At 40.7% G+C, this 16499-nt stretch overlaps 1 protein-coding gene across 1 annotated transcript; it reads left to right on the top strand.

Annotated features, from left to right (window-relative positions):
* The first annotated feature begins 4553 nt into the window (after positions 1–4553).
* Positions 4554–16175, top strand: LOC139470206 (uncharacterized). Its single transcript, XM_071252521.1, has 5 exons — positions 4554–4757; positions 5269–5296; positions 6765–6965; positions 14781–14899; positions 16038–16175. Exons 1-5 carry the CDS (start codon positions 4554–4556, stop codon positions 16173–16175), a joined length of 690 nt encoding a protein of 229 aa, XP_071108622.1.
* Positions 16176–16499: the final 324 nt, after the last annotated feature.

Raw genomic sequence — 16499 nt, forward strand, 5'->3', positions numbered from 1 at the left:
GAGATTTTTTACCGTGAGAACCGTTAACAATATCACCCAATTGAGATGAATACCACTTGACTTGGAATTTAAAGCCCAGCATGGTCAAGTGTATACAGTGCTCAGTAGGGTCAAATCAAGGAAAGGCCTTAAACTTGTAGGTTTTGATGAACACAAAATTGTTGTAAAAAAGAATGACTAGAATGCGAAATGAAAGACTCTTCACCTGGACACACCCTGTTGAGAGCAGTCATGGTGATGGACTCAAGGCTGCTCACTTGAATGTTCGATCACTCAATTCTCATTTTGAAGATGTGAAGAATGATAAATTTGTCGGTGCGGTTCATGTTTTGTGTTTCAGAGAAACTAAAGACTACAGTGAAAGAAACATCCAAGGATATCAAGTCTATACAGGAGACACTACACATGGAATTGTTGTGTAAGTGTTTCATGAACAGTGTCCAGTTTTGTGATGTATCGTCATTTCGCAGGATTGAATAAATTTGTCTTTCTTTGTGAACATGTCCTAGATATCAAAATAGTATTCATGTCTTATAAAAGCATAAAAGTACAACAGTAACTAGATCAACATATAGTCCCTGAAATAAGCTTATGTACCAGGCAAAATAAAAATACTTTTCATGAACCCTCGAGTTTTTAATTTTCAGAGCTGGAAATTGGATGAGAATGGGGTCACTGTTTTACATAAAATATCTTTTCTAGAGTCTGTAAAACAGAGTAAACAGTTACATACCATAATTATATAGTAATTAATATAACACGAAATACTATCATTCCGAATATCAAAACCGGATGCTGTTGATTATGCTTGAAAACTGACCACCAAGGTATATATTGTGTGATTATTAATAGGTACTATGTTCCATTACCTTTACATAGGGTGTGGTATTAGAATAAGGTTTGCATTATTTACGGGTCTCAGTTTTCAGTGCATATTAATATGTTTAACCTGTCTGACAACAACCTAAAAGATGACATTGATGGGGTAGGATCTGTAATGATACATGCAAATATTAAATTTCCTGCATGTGGAAGCTGTATACTAAGTTAAATGAAAAATGAATTTATACCTTTTGAGAAAGTGTTGGCTAAAATGGATCAGGTGGTCAGGTTTGGGGATTTGGCTCAATTCGTGTCAACCAACCCAAATGTAAGGACAACTTGCTGATTCTTTACATCTCTAGTTTACCTGGTCCAGACGTGAATGTCTACATGCCACCACAAAGCAGATGGCGTAATGCTGCCTGTTACCATAAACACTCACTCACTCACTGAGATGATGAGTTATTCATACAGTAATAGTGACAACGAAAAGCAATACGTGGAATACACATAGTATAGGAATGATTGCGTTGTCAAAAGGTAACCATGGGGGATATATAGTCATAAACACCATCCGTAACCAGTGTTACTCATGATCATTCGGCACACCGCACATTTCTGTTTTCACTTAGCTGTATAAATTACATAAACTCTCAAAAATGGAAACAGATACGTGGTACAGATGTCTGTACCCTTATCAAGCACGTGATCAACAAGTTAATGCGATATGGCAATATTGCTACAAACTGCTCATGTAACCGTTATCATCCATCTCTATGTGCACTACTTTTAATGATAGACGCAGTAGGAAATTATTGCATATTATACCATTAATATTATTATTTGCATAAAGGATATGTATATATAACACGTCACATTCGGCCCTAGATATCTACCAACAGCCAACGTCCAAAACTGGTACCGTCCAGGTAAGTTCAATCAATCAATCTTTTATTTTGCTACGTATGGGCCACGGGCCTTTTGTACATTAATACAGATCAAGATGAAGTCCATTTGTATTCTACAATGTACAAGATTGTCTGGTCCAGACTCGTATATTAACAAAAACGTCGTCATTTAGCTGAAATATTACTGAGTGAAATGCAGTTTACTAACAATGCAGATGCTCATATGAATGGCTCCCAAATGACTCCGCAATATAGTGACCATCTTATCTATGGCCAAATTGTGAGAACTGAATCGAAGCCAGGTTTGCTACTGGTAGGGCAGGACATGCTTACCCTTTTCATATCATTGAGACTGTTGACACGAGTTGACTTTCTATGGTATCTGACCCAACGAAAGCGAAAGTTTCACCGAGTTTCGTAAAAATGGCATCTAACGAGAATGAATGTCGTATTTTATTTATTATCCACGTTTAATATATATTTAAGTGTAAATACATAACAACTTTCGTTCGCTAACAGACCAAACTAAAATCGGTTGCAAAATTTGGTTGCGCATATATATTGATATATGCCAACATGCAAACAGAAGAGCACCGACGGTCAAGATCCTTATTTGAGAATGTCTTCAAATTATGGTTATTCAAGAGCTTTGTTATTTGTGCTCCCGGCTGTGCAAACAAAGTGGTTCGGATTCCTCGATCTATCAGCTGAATGTATATCCTGTCCGTACCATTTTGGAAGAGGGAAATCAGAGTGTTCGCCAAAGACATTCATGTCAACTGTATGACTCAATACTAAAGAGATTAACATCAACATCCGTGATCTACTCACAGCGTTTTACGTATGATAGGGAATGTTATTGTTCACATTTGAGATGTTTTGGGCCACAAAAACAGAAGTCAGGCACACTTCCAGTTTTCGAATAATTTGTATCGGAACTGTTCACTTTGAGTGACCTGGTCGTGCAGTCGTGTATGTTCATCCATGAACAACCACCTTCGGATGCAACGTCACAAAATACACTTCGAAAGGGGACACTGATGGCACAACCGGAACATCCAACGAAAGTCTAGATAGTTTAAACTGACTTTATTTCAACAAGCTTAACCTTGAAACAAATTAAAAGTCGCAAAAAGGTTGGGTGCGTCACGCTCAAAGGGACCATTGACAGAAGATCAGTCGCTAGTCGTACTTTGCATATGGACATGTCTCGATAATATAATGTCGGTAGTAGCTCTATGCATAACAAATATGGAATGCAAAGCTAATTTGTTCCGTGTGACGATCTTGCCTGGTGTAATAAAGTGCGTGAGTGAGTGAGTTGAGTTTAACGCTGCTTTTAACAGCATTCCAGTTATATCGCGGCGTGTCAGCTTACGGTGGGAGGAAAGCCCGAAGTGATGCAGCTCTCAGACGTTTACCATCTCGCTGAAACCCACGAGCACGGGTATGGTGCTGACAAACCTTGAAACATAATCGGGGCAAACCGGTTTTCGAACACTCAACAATAGGTTTCTGGCGTGCCCAAGGGACGCAACTCTGCACAGCGAATCGCGGCGCCTTAGATGACTGGGCCACCCATGCCCCTTGATGTAATAAAGAGTGCACAATGTCTCTCGCTTTCATGAGATTCCTTCAGTTTTGCCTTTTAGCTGTAAAACTCAAAGACGACTCGTGATTTTTTAAGAAATGAAAACGTAGTTCCGGTGTGAGAGAGGTCACGGTTATCCAATCAAACCGAATAAAACGAGGTCACACTGGTACGACACACGTGTGATGTCCGGATTAAGTATCTTACCACCTGTATCTCCACCACGTGGGTAATAAATTGTTGTATCGGTCCAGTTGACACTTTTCGGTAAGACATTGTAAGTCAAAATGTAGAAAAACTTGGTTAGAATTATATGATCAATTTATCACCAAATGCTCATCTTTCGAGAACATTGCATCGTCTGTTACCCAAAAAACATAAAAGCGACACAACCATGTCCATAATCATAAGACATCTCTGCTAACGGCAAAGCCCATTTTATGGTTCCAAGCACGGTGGTCTTGTTGACCCAGAGACATATCAATTTTGCATTTTACTGAAAATGTAAAACAGACAAAACAGGACTGTTTGGGTACAGACGGTAAACTAACCCAACTATGCTACAGACAGGACTACAGTAATATTCGGTTCTGATTCCAGGGTGGTCAGGATAGCATGAATTCTACCTATTATAACCACGGATGCAACTTCTATTTGAACAATTATTTGACAACATTAGTAAACTTGTTCAGTAGGTGGAGAAACGTTTTTTTGATTTCTGATGCAGTATTACGTATTGTGTCACGAAAATGTCCTGAACTTCTCCAGTGGCATTGAATGGAAGGAATCAGCCAGATTAGATTGGGCACCAACGAAGTGTTTCCACATTCTGAAGGGCGCCCCATTCTTTGCATGACAGTAAGGATATTAGAAGAAATGTATCATCATTCTAATATCCTTAATTGCGATCGACCTCACAGGAATATATTGAAATCCAATGATGTGTTCAGCAATGCCACATGGATGTAATGACAAAAAAAACGCTTGTGATTGTTTCATTTCCGTATCATGGCCGAATCAGGAAATGTTTCTAAACTTAGTCAATTTGACATTTGTCTGTGCATGAACAAGGTATTCAGACCGTATCAATGTAAAATCACCATTTTAAATAGTAATTGCTTTAAAATCCCATGCCAGTGCACGTTCAACTAACACATGGTCCTATTTGCGCCAGAGCTGAACTACTTGTCTCAGGGAACATCCTCTTTGCCTGTACGTAAGGACTTGCAACAATGCTGCTGTTCGTCGCTGGTCTCATCAGCATGTCGTGTGTCACCCTGTCAGTGCTCAGCGCTAATGATGGTAGAGACGCCCTTCTATACAAAGTGGACATCTTCCTGCCCCCTAAGGAGGGGAGGGATGAGATAGCGGACATACTGCACATTCAGGAGACAGTGAAAGATCTATCTGACATCGATGTTCTTTTTTCATTTAAGGTTTGTTCAATTTTTGAAATAATTTTGTTAATAATGCATAGCACATCATCGACCACCCAGTGCATCCTGATAGAACACCCTGGACCTAGTTGCAACTATATTTGTTTGTAAAATTATTACGTTCTCTATTTTTCTTACGATTACCTTTTGCGGAATACAGTTTGTTTGGCTAGTTTTATCGTTGTGGCATTTTAATCAGTAACCTTTTTCGAGGACACATAATACACTGGATAAGTTGTAGATTTAGGGTGGAGCTGATGGAATATTAATCTACATAATAAGAAGTTGAGTTTTGGAAAGTTGAAGTCATACCCCTTGTCATTCAGTCTTTTGGAATTGTGTTTTTGTCACTCTGAATGTTCATGCACAGATCTGAATATGAAACAAAGAAGGCGGTTTCACTGGTCTCTTTTGTTTCACATTCAAGTGGGTAAATCGGTGGAAGGGAATTGACTATTTGCACATTATTGAAGATATTGTCTTGTACAAAATAGATTTCTTTGTTGAACAGGAGCTCGGGAATCCACGGATTATTCTTGGTGAGCCCACTTACTTTATTTTGTAAATTGTGTGGATGGTGGGTTTTACTTGTATACCAGGACATGCTTACTCTTTTCGCGATTTTCATTGGTTTTCAGTATGTATAAAATTGAGGTAAATATACACGCCCACTGTGATTATATGTCATTATAGTAATGCTTACTGTTTAATTTTGATTTTTAAGTAATTAACCATAAATTACCGTTTTTATCTTGGAATTTGTAAGAAACAGGATGCTGCACAAAGGTAAATAAACTGCTTCTTATTTCCTTCTTCGAAAATGCACAAAATAAGGGATTGCATTACTGGTGATCCCCAAATCATGTTGGGATTCATGACAACAACATCCACGTTGAGAAGATGGAGATTATGTCGAGTTTATCAAGCTTGTGTGTTTGGGGATGGTAAATAACCTCTTAGTCATATATTGTCATTCTTCAATTCTGTGCTCGAAAAATCTCTTCCCATCTCTCACAAACATTACCTGAACATCGCAAGTTTTCTTGAATGTTACGTCAGAAGGTAAGTGATGTGTCAGTCGGGACAGTGACAACAGTCTATACAGTTCCAACTCAAACCTGTTTCTAAAACAGTGGCGTAACTGCATATATGCTTGCCTTGCAATCCATCAGTCCGTCCTCTAGAGTAACTGCCCTTTATAAAATGGGAGGCTTATCTAACCCTAGTCTATGAGTCGTTACATGTGTTGCCAGTCTGCTTCTCCTGTCATAACGTTAGGAAGTGCAGTCAGATGTTCACACAACAACAACGCGAATAAGAAACAGTTCGGATACATTTCGGCCACTCCAACTGTTTTAATTTGGGGAAAAGGTTCAAAGCACAGATGTGGAAACTGATCCCACTCGGCTGGCGTTCTCGCTAAATTGTTCTGCAATTTTCCCCCCAAATTTGCCCCCAAATTTGCCCCCAAATTTGCCAAAACTTGTAAAACTTGCTTCGTTACAGTCAAACATTTCAGTATATTTGTCTATTCTTTTAGTAATGATGGCAATAATCCAAGTAATTTCTCTTGATTCCCAATGGTTGATCTTGACTCGATCGCCGAATGACAAGGGAGACGCTTTGTTTGTTTGTAAGCACTGAAAGTAGTCCCTACCTGACTTTTGATTTTTGCATCTCTATCCGCATATGATCCCAACGGATATCGTTTTCATCCGTTGGCTAATTTTCTGCCGAGTTAACTACCCATTACATAAAAAAATCATTAACACAGGCCGCACATGTTAGACGTACAGAAATTATCAGTTGATTGAACTTCTTAGTTTTTAAATTGAAGGAGAACAGACAAGGTTTGTATGATACATCAAAATCTCAGATAGTTAGTCCAAGCAGGACTTTCTAGGAGAATTATATTGTTTGCATGTAAGCAGGAATATAATTCTTCCAAACAAAAAATAATGGGTAGAACTTTGTGTTTCAAAGTATGACTTTATTTCACATTTCCAGTTCTTGATGTCGAGAAAGCATGCAGATGGCCCAAGTTGACGGGTTTTCTATCAAGCAAGGGATATGAGTACCGTGTCACATCCCTCTATCACGTCAGTGACTTCGCACAGGAACTCGGTGTCAATCTGAGCAGTGATTTATGGGCAACATCTTTCGAGAATCATCGCCTTGTGATGGACAGAGTGGTCTTTCCCGAGAAGGGTGAAAACTGTTGACGATTCTCAAGCTTATTGTCATATAGATGCAAATCAGTAAAGAGATGTTACCGATGTAGGTAAATACAAGCGACAAAACAATTTCCATTTTTGAGAAATCCCTGTCTAGTTCACGATATCACTATATCATGAGCCATGTGCTGATGAATCACTGATACCAGGTGTTTTTGAAAAGGTGTTCGTAGCCTGCCCAACCTGTGACATCCGTCTCAAACACATGCAACGTCTAGTCAATTGTTCATCTAAACAAAACACTATAAGGGATTTGCATAGGACTTCATTTTGTCACTGATGTGTAAAACATGCCAAACATAAAACGATTTGAAACCTTTACTGAGGCCTTGAAGGGTTCAAACAACCTCTGAGCTTGTGGCGATATGACAAAGATGTCTTCGTTTGTTAAGTGTGTTTATTCACTGGAAGTGTAGCTGTGTACAGGAGTGTGGCTGAAGCCATGTGCTTCCAGCCAGCAGCATACTCGTGAGAGTTATCTCCCCTCATGTCTTTGGCTGGGGCCCATTTAAGGACGGGGCCCACTTAGGGTTTAGCTAATACCACATCTCCCTTTGTTAAGCACAAAAGCAAGTTGAGAGTTCTCTAACATTAAAACTAGTAATAAAAGAATAACTGTTGATGCTGAACTATACATCACAAATAATAATGTCCTTTCCATTTTTTTGGAGTAAACATACATTTGAACCTCAGTGTCTTTTACTGAAATCAAACACAATGTAGATGTAAATCTACTGAACTGTTAACGACTAACATGAAACAATAATGTTTCTTAACTGACTACTATTCATTTTTCTACAAATCAAGTCTGTCAGGTTTAATTAACTGAAACCCTTCCGGATCTGGTCAGAGTCACATCAGGTGGAATGTCACGCTGCACACTTGATGGTACACCAGACGAGACATTCAAGGGCTGTGACCTGGCGTCTGTGTTTGTTGGCTGCTTTCCTGGCACAGGAGTGAGGTGTCTACGATTCCTGCGCAGAATGCTATCACCTGCCTTGATGTAGAATGATCTTGGAGTTTCAGCCTCCTTGTGGATTTGACCTTCTCTGATGAATCCACTGTCATTAACAAGCACTGTATCTCCCTCCTTCACCTGGGGAAGAATGCGTGATCTGTGACGAGAGTCATAGTTCGATTTTTGACGCTGTTGGATTTTGGTAAACGACGACTTCACTTCCTGTGAAGATGGTTGATTATCCTGAAGTTGAGATGTATGAACTGGGAGAGTTGTCCGCAAGTTGCGTCCCATCAAGAGCTGAGAAGGGCTGAATCCATTTTGTAACGGTGTACTCCTATAGGTGAGGAGTGCCATGTAAGGATCAGATGATTTCTTCAAAAGTTGCTTCACAGTTTGAACTGCTCTCTCTGCCTCACCATTACTTTGGGGGTACCTGGGGCTACTTGTGATATGAGTGAAGCAATAGGTCTCAGAAGATTTCTGAAAAACATAGGACGAGTACTGTGGACCGTTGTCCTAAAACACAATGTCCGGAATACCGTGTCTTGTGAAAATAGATTTCAGATGGTTTATCACACTTGCAGAGGTAGTACTGTCAGGTTTTGCAATCCCAATATACTTTGAGTAGTAGTCCACTACAAGTAAGTATGGTATGGAATCCAGTTCAAATAGGTTCTGCCGAGTTAACTACCCATTACATAAAAAAATCATTAACACAGGCCGCACATGTTAGACGTACAGAAATTATCAGTTGATTGAACTTCTTAGTTTTTAAATTGAAGGAGAACAGACAAGGTTTGTATGATACATCAAAATCTCAGATAGTTAGTCCAAGCAGGACTTTCTAGGAGAATTATATTGTTTGCATGTAAGCAGGAATATAATTCTTCCAAACAAAAAATAATGGGTAGAACTTTGTGTTTCAAAGTATGACTTTATTTCACATTTCCAGTTCTTGATGTCGAGAAAGCATGCAGATGGCCCAAGTTGACGGGTTTTCTATCAAGCAAGGGATATGAGTACCGTGTCACATCCCTCTATCACGTCAGTGACTTCGCACAGGAACTCGGTGTCAATCTGAGCAGTGATTTATGGGCAACATCTTTCGAGAATCATCGCCTTGTGATGGACAGAGTGGTCTTTCCCGAGAAGGGTGAAAACTGTTGACGATTCTCAAGCTTATTGTCATATAGATGCAAATCAGTAAAGAGATGTTACCGATGTAGGTAAATACAAGCGACAAAACAATTTCCATTTTTGAGAAATCCCTGTCTAGTTCACGATATCACTATATCATGAGCCATGTGCTGATGAATCACTGATACCAGGTGTTTTTGAAAAGGTGTTCGTAGCCTGCCCAACCTGTGACATCCGTCTCAAACACATGCAACGTCTAGTCAATTGTTCATCTAAACAAAACACTATAAGGGATTTGCATAGGACTTCATTTTGTCACTGATGTGTAAAACATGCCAAACATAAAACGATTTGAAACCTTTACTGAGGCCTTGAAGGGTTCAAACAACCTCTGAGCTTGTGGCGATATGACAAAGATGTCTTCGTTTGTTAAGTGTGTTTATTCACTGGAAGTGTAGCTGTGTACAGGAGTGTGGCTGAAGCCATGTGCTTCCAGCCAGCAGCATACTCGTGAGAGTTATCTCCCCTCATGTCTTTGGCTGGGGCCCATTTAAGGACGGGGCCCACTTAGGGTTTAGCTAATACCACATCTCCCTTTGTTAAGCACAAAAGCAAGTTGAGAGTTCTCTAACATTAAAACTAGTAATAAAAGAATAACTGTTGATGCTGAACTATACATCACAAATAATAATGTCCTTTCCATTTTTTTGGAGTAAACATACATTTGAACCTCAGTGTCTTTTACTGAAATCAAACACAATGTAGATGTAAATCTACTGAACTGTTAACGACTAACATGAAACAATAATGTTTCTTAACTGACTACTATTCATTTTTCTACAAATCAAGTCTGTCAGGTTTAATTAACTGAAACCCTTCCGGATCTGGTCAGAGTCACATCAGGTGGAATGTCACGCTGCACACTTGATGGTACACCAGACGAGACATTCAAGGGCTGTGACCTGGCGTCTGTGTTTGTTGGCTGCTTTCCTGGCACAGGAGTGAGGTGTCTACGATTCCTGCGCAGAATGCTATCACCTGCCTTGATGTAGAATGATCTTGGAGTTTCAGCCTCCTTGTGGATTTGACCTTCTCTGATGAATCCACTGTCATTAACAAGCACTGTATCTCCCTCCTTCACCTGGGGAAGAATGCGTGATCTGTGACGAGAGTCATAGTTCGATTTTTGACGCTGTTGGATTTTGGTAAACGACGACTTCACTTCCTGTGAAGATGGTTGATTATCCTGAAGTTGAGATGTATGAACTGGGAGAGTTGTCCGCAAGTTGCGTCCCATCAAGAGCTGAGAAGGGCTGAATCCATTTTGTAACGGTGTACTCCTATAGGTGAGGAGTGCCATGTAAGGATCAGATGATTTCTTCAAAAGTTGCTTCACAGTTTGAACTGCTCTCTCTGCCTCACCATTACTTTGGGGGTACCTGGGGCTACTTGTGATATGAGTGAAGCAATAGGTCTCAGAAGATTTCTGAAAAACATAGGACGAGTACTGTGGACCGTTGTCCGAAATCACAATGTCCGGAATACCGTGTCTTGTGAAAATAGATTTCAGATGGTTTATCACACTTGCAGAGGTAGTACTGTCAAGTTTTGCAATCCCAATATACTTTGAGTAGTAGTCCACTACAAGTAAGTATGGTATGGAATCCAGTTCAAATAGGTCTGTCCCCACTTTACTCCATGGGCGAGATGGAATTTCTTAAGATCTCAGAGGTTCAGGTGGGTTTGGTCGGAATCGCGCACATGTATGACAACCCCTAACTACATGTTCTATCTGTGTGCTGATGCCTGGCCACCAAACTGACTCATTTGCTCGCGCCCTGCACTTAGTAATACCTTGGTGAGAAGAATGCAAAATGTCAAGAATTTCAATTCTCATGCAAGCTGAAATTACCAGTCTTACTCCCATCATGAGTAGCCCATCTACTACAGTGAGATCCCCTTGATATGGCAAGTAGTTTCGTGCACAGTCCGGCAGAGATGTGTATTTTGGCCATCCATCAGTACAGTATTTCATTATGAGTTCACATACCGGGTCTTCACGTAGTTTGAGACGTATCTCATCCAGTCGTTGATCTGTTGCAGGTAATGTAGCAAGAACAGAATCAACATAGATATTTGTGTCCCTCAGAAGACAAGACTCTTGGCTTGAGAGTGGAATATCCGTCGGCGCTCTAGAGAGTGCATCCGCTGAACAAAGCTGTTTCCCTGGTACATGTGATATGGTATAGGAATAGGCCATGAGGCGCATCTTGAATCGCTGTATGCGAGGTGGCAATTGGTCCAAGCTCTTGTTTCCCAACAGAGAAAGAAGTGGTTTGTGGTCAGTGTTTATGTGAAACTCTTTACCTAGCAGGTAGTCACGAAAACGTTCACAAGCCCAGGTAATTGCCAACGCCTCTTTTTCCACTTGTGCGTAGCGCCTTTCTGTGTCCGTCATTGATCTAGAGCAGTAGGCTACTGCTTTATATACTCCACTGCAGTCTTTCTGACAGATCACTGCCCCCAATCCAAATGAGGAAGCATCGGCTGAAACACAAGTCTCCGCATTTGGATCATAATGTCTGAGTACTGGAGCAGATGTCAGTTGGTCCTTGATAAACTGAAACGCAGAACGCTGTGGTTCTTCCCAGACCCAAGCTCTGTCCTTGACAAGGAGTTCGCGAAGAGGTTGTGTTTTAGATGCAAGATTGGGTACAAACTTTGCAAGCTGATTAACCATACCGAGAAATGTCCTGATATCAGAGACTTTCTGTGGCTCGCTCATCCTGGTAATAGCTTGAATTTTGTCTGGGTCTGCATAAATGCCAGTGCTGTCAATTATGTGTCCAAGGAACTTCACTTTATTCTTTGAAAACTGACACTTCTCCAGATTAAGTGTTATGCCTGCATCACGCAATCTGCTCAAGGCTGCCGCTACATGCTGATCATGTTTGCTTTCATCATGACCATGAATCAGGATATCGTCCATCTGGCACACAACTCCATCTAGACCTTCCAGAACCTGTTGCATTCTTTTCTGAAAATGTTCTGGTGCTGACGAGATGCCAAAAGGTAGGCGGTTAAAACAATACCGGCCAAAGGGTGTGATGAAACAGGTAAGTAGTGAGGAATCTGTGGATAATGGAATCTGGTGGAATCCAGAGTTTGCGTCTAGTTTTGTGAACACTTTAGCTCCACTCAACTGACTTAGTGTGTGATCCACAGCAGGAAGAGGGTGATATTCTTTCCTCACAGACTCGTTCAATTTAGTCAGATCAACACATATTCTGACCTTCTCTGAAGATTTTGGGACGACCACCATACCAGCACACCAGTCGGTAGGACAGTCCACTTTAGATATGACACCACTGCTTTCCATTGATTGGAGCTCCTGTTTCACTTTCTTCATGAGAGGTAGAGGCACACGTCTGGGTGTTGAGATAGAGAAAGGCTTAGCATCCTCTTTGAGCTTGATAGTATATTCACCTTCCATCTTTCCTAGCCCAGTGAACAGTTTGGGAAACATGTCTTTCCATTTGTCCCCAACAACGCTATCAATGCGGCTGACAAGGTTGAGAGCTTGAATTGCGGGTCTACCCAGCAGAGAATGAGTAAGACCTCTGGCGACATATATGTCCTGCTCAGTCACAACATCACCGTACACAGTTTTAAGTTTTGCTCTGAATTTTCCAACAACATACAAACTAGAGTTAGCTGGACCATACAGTCTCTTGCCACTTTGCTGAAGTTTTGGAAAAGGCTTAGACACATAAAGGTCATAGGGAATGACGGTGACGTCAGCACCCGTGTCAATCTTAAAGTCACGAACTAGTCGTGAGTTAACCTCAAGATTTACAAGCCAAGGCCGTGATGGATCGGAGCTTTCACTATCAGCACTAATGGAACCAAGGAACGCATATTCCTTCTCGTTGGTACACTCATTGTTAGACCCTTGTTCGAGACGAATCTCAGATAGACCCCACCGTTGACTCCTGCATACTACATCCCAGTGTCCAACTTTACGACATTTCCGACAGGTTGACCTGGTTGCAGGACATTCTGCTCTTGGGTGTGAATCTCTACCACAGTATGAACATGTGGGTTTAGGCTTTGCATTGTTAAAAAATGGACGAGGTGAAGTCTTGGGCTTAGTTTTGCCACGAGGTTTCTTGCCTTTGCCTTTAGGAGTGACAAGTTCTTCAACTCTTGAATTTCCACTTGCTGTATTCAAAGACACATTGCCTCGAATCACAGGTTGCTGCTTGTGGATAATTTCAGATTGTCTGGCACTTGTGACAGCTTTCTGTAATGTTAATTAAGAGTCGTGCTGAAGTTTTTCTGATAATTTGAGGTCACGGATTCCAACGACAATTCTGTCTCGAATCATCTCATCATGAAGTGCACCATAATTACAGTTTTCTGCAAGAGAATAGAGATCTGTGATGAAACTATCAACTGGTTCACCATCTCTCTGTACACGCTGGTTAAATTTAGCTCGCTCAAATATGACATTTCGACGAACAGAAAAGTACTGATCAAACTTAGCTTTGTTAATAGTATAGCTCGTCTGTTCCTCTTCAGAGAGAGTGAAAGTCGGCAAAATGTCATCAGCTTCTGCTCCCATCAGGTATATGAGCTGATTTACTTGGGTTTCTTGGTCTTTTGTAGCAAGCTTGGAGGTGATGCGATACCGCTCGAATCGACGGATCCATCTTGTCCATCCCTCTGTGTTAGAGAAATCAAATTGCTCAGGAGGAGTTATTTGAAAGCTTGCCATGACAAAATCCTTCTTCTGACACCATGTGGCGATATGACAAAGATGTCTTCGTTTGTTAAGTGTGTTTATTCACTGGAAGTGTAGCTGTGTACAGGAGTGTGGCTGAAGCCATGTGCTTCCAGCCAGCAGCATACTCGTGAGAGTTATCTCCCCTCATGTCTTTGGCTGGGGCCCATTTAAGGACGGGGCCCACTTAGGGTTTAGCTAATACCACAGAGCTTGAGACGTATGACGCTCTTGGAAATCTTGAAAGAAAGATCATGCTCGATTGTACCTCAAAATTTGTGAAATGTAGACACCACAGGGTGGTGATACTGGAATATTGTTCGATATGAAGAAAAAGATGATAAATGGAAAGTTGATGTCATACAATCTTGTCATAAGTATTGTGGAGAGTTTTTGTCACCCTGAATCTTCATGCATTGTTCTAAATATGAAATAGATGATACTGGTGGCAATTGTCTATTTCATTTCTAGTTTAGGTGGGTAAATCAGGGGTACACTACGTAATGATCAACCCAGATCCGGGGTAGAATAGGTCTTCAGCAACCCATGCTTGCCGTAAAAGGCGACTATGCTTGTCTTAAGAGGCGACTAACGGGATCGGGTGGTGAGGGTCGCTGACTTGGTTGATGTATGTCATCGTATCTCAATTGCGTAGATCGATGCTCATGATGTCAATCACTGGATTGTCTGGTCCAGACTCGATCATTTACAGACCGCCGTCATTTAGCTAGGATATTGCTGAGAGTTAAACAACAAACAAACATAACCAAGCCTGATCACCGGAGTCATATTAGTTACTTATTACGACAGACAAGGTAATCGTGGGACAGTGCAAACATGGCTGGAACTGCTCTGATATTGCTCGAAACAAACGGAAAGTTGAAGTTATACCTCTTTCTTTTCAGACTTGTCAACACTGGAGTACAACGAAATGCTTAAATGGACGCTTGAGAGAGATGCTGCCATAGCCAGGACCGGCCAGCAAATGACAGTGTTCAGAGCTCTAGGAGAATACCCGCTTGAGGTAAGTCACCAAAGGTTTATTATTTTATTATGATACAGCAATAAAGCATCAGTGTTGTGTTATTAGATGGTACAGATATAACAAGAAACAAACGAGAGTAATAGAGTATGCATTATTACTAAATTGCTCCCCTCATTGTCCTTACACACATGTGCATTGTATGAGGCGGTGCACCCTGCTGGTAACTCGTGTGCACTCCGTCGACGTAACCCAGTTACCCACACTTAACGAAGAGAACAAAGATGGCCCCATCTTTAGCTCCGAGATGATAAAAAGTTGTAGGTGAGTTGAGGTGAGATGAAATGGGGTTTAACGTCGCGTCCAAGATTATTGCACTTAAATAGCGACGTGCATGCACGTGTATGTGTGAGTGTGTGGCTTCTTGTACTAGTCCGGACTGATGCCGATTTATAGTGCTAGCACACTGAGATACCATGCCGCAGTTTAACATGAATACCTCACTCAGACACAGTATTTCACCCAATATTCCATTTGGCGAGCAAGACCATTCATTAAGGGAAGGATGTGAGTGAATGACAACACCTTGTGTCTCGATATCAATAACAAAATGTGAAGTTCTTTATGGCATCGCACCTGGACTGTCAACAGTTTTTTGTCAACCATTTACTTGGTATTGTCTGATTTTAACAAGTACATGTAGAATGTCTTTTCGCAAATGCAAAAGCAAGACTACTACTACATGTTATATTGAGACAACAGAGGAAAGAAAAGAGCATTACTTTCTGTGATATTAGATTTTTATCACATGAGAGATGTCAGATGCCATGAGTGTCCAGCGAGTAATAATAATTATAATGTTCCATCTTTCCATATTAACCAGATCTTCCCCTGTGCACTGACACGTGCATATTCCCTAACATGTAATTCATTCGTCACATGGAGCATATCTGCTCCTCTCTCAGAATGCCCACACGAAGGTTACGAAAGAGCCTGGTGCCACGACAGTTGGCATACGTTAATTCTGCATAGCCATTGTCACGCAACAGTGAAACACAACACTCGTCTCTGAAAAAATGGCATTATGTTCTTAAATGTCTGCAATATATTGTAGATATTTGACTCTGTAATGACAATGTTTGCAATCTGTTATTAATGATATTTTTTCAACCCACTTCAGCTGATCTACTTCGGACCAGTTACCCAACATCGCATTGAAGAATATGAAGAATATTTGCATGGACCAAGAGACTTTGAGAATGTACTTACTCGAATCGAAAACCTTGATCATTACACAGGACAGTGCCAAGGAGACTAATCCGATGTGAAACGCTGTGTAGAATTGATCGGTTAATGATTTAACATGTTTTAGTACAATTATTAACTTATCAATTATTAACTCATTAACTGAATTCTTTCCAATAAAGTTCTCAGCAAATGCGATTCACTGTGTATAATTTCACGTGTCTGTTACACAACACAAACATAAATCAAATTGAGAGAGAGTTATCAACATAACCTAAACATGAGTATTTGGAAAACCGCACAGTGTAATGTTTGAGGGCAAGTTAATACACTTCTTACTTAAAGTGACATTTAGAAGTTGGTTTGATGAAAAGGGAGATAGTTCTTTGGATATGCA

This window comes from Haliotis cracherodii, unplaced genomic scaffold, assembly GCF_022045235.1.
Source record: "Haliotis cracherodii isolate W230 unplaced genomic scaffold, xgHalCrac1.p SCAF_20, whole genome shotgun sequence".
In the NCBI taxonomy this organism is placed as follows: domain Eukaryota; kingdom Metazoa; phylum Mollusca; class Gastropoda; order Lepetellida; family Haliotidae; genus Haliotis; species Haliotis cracherodii.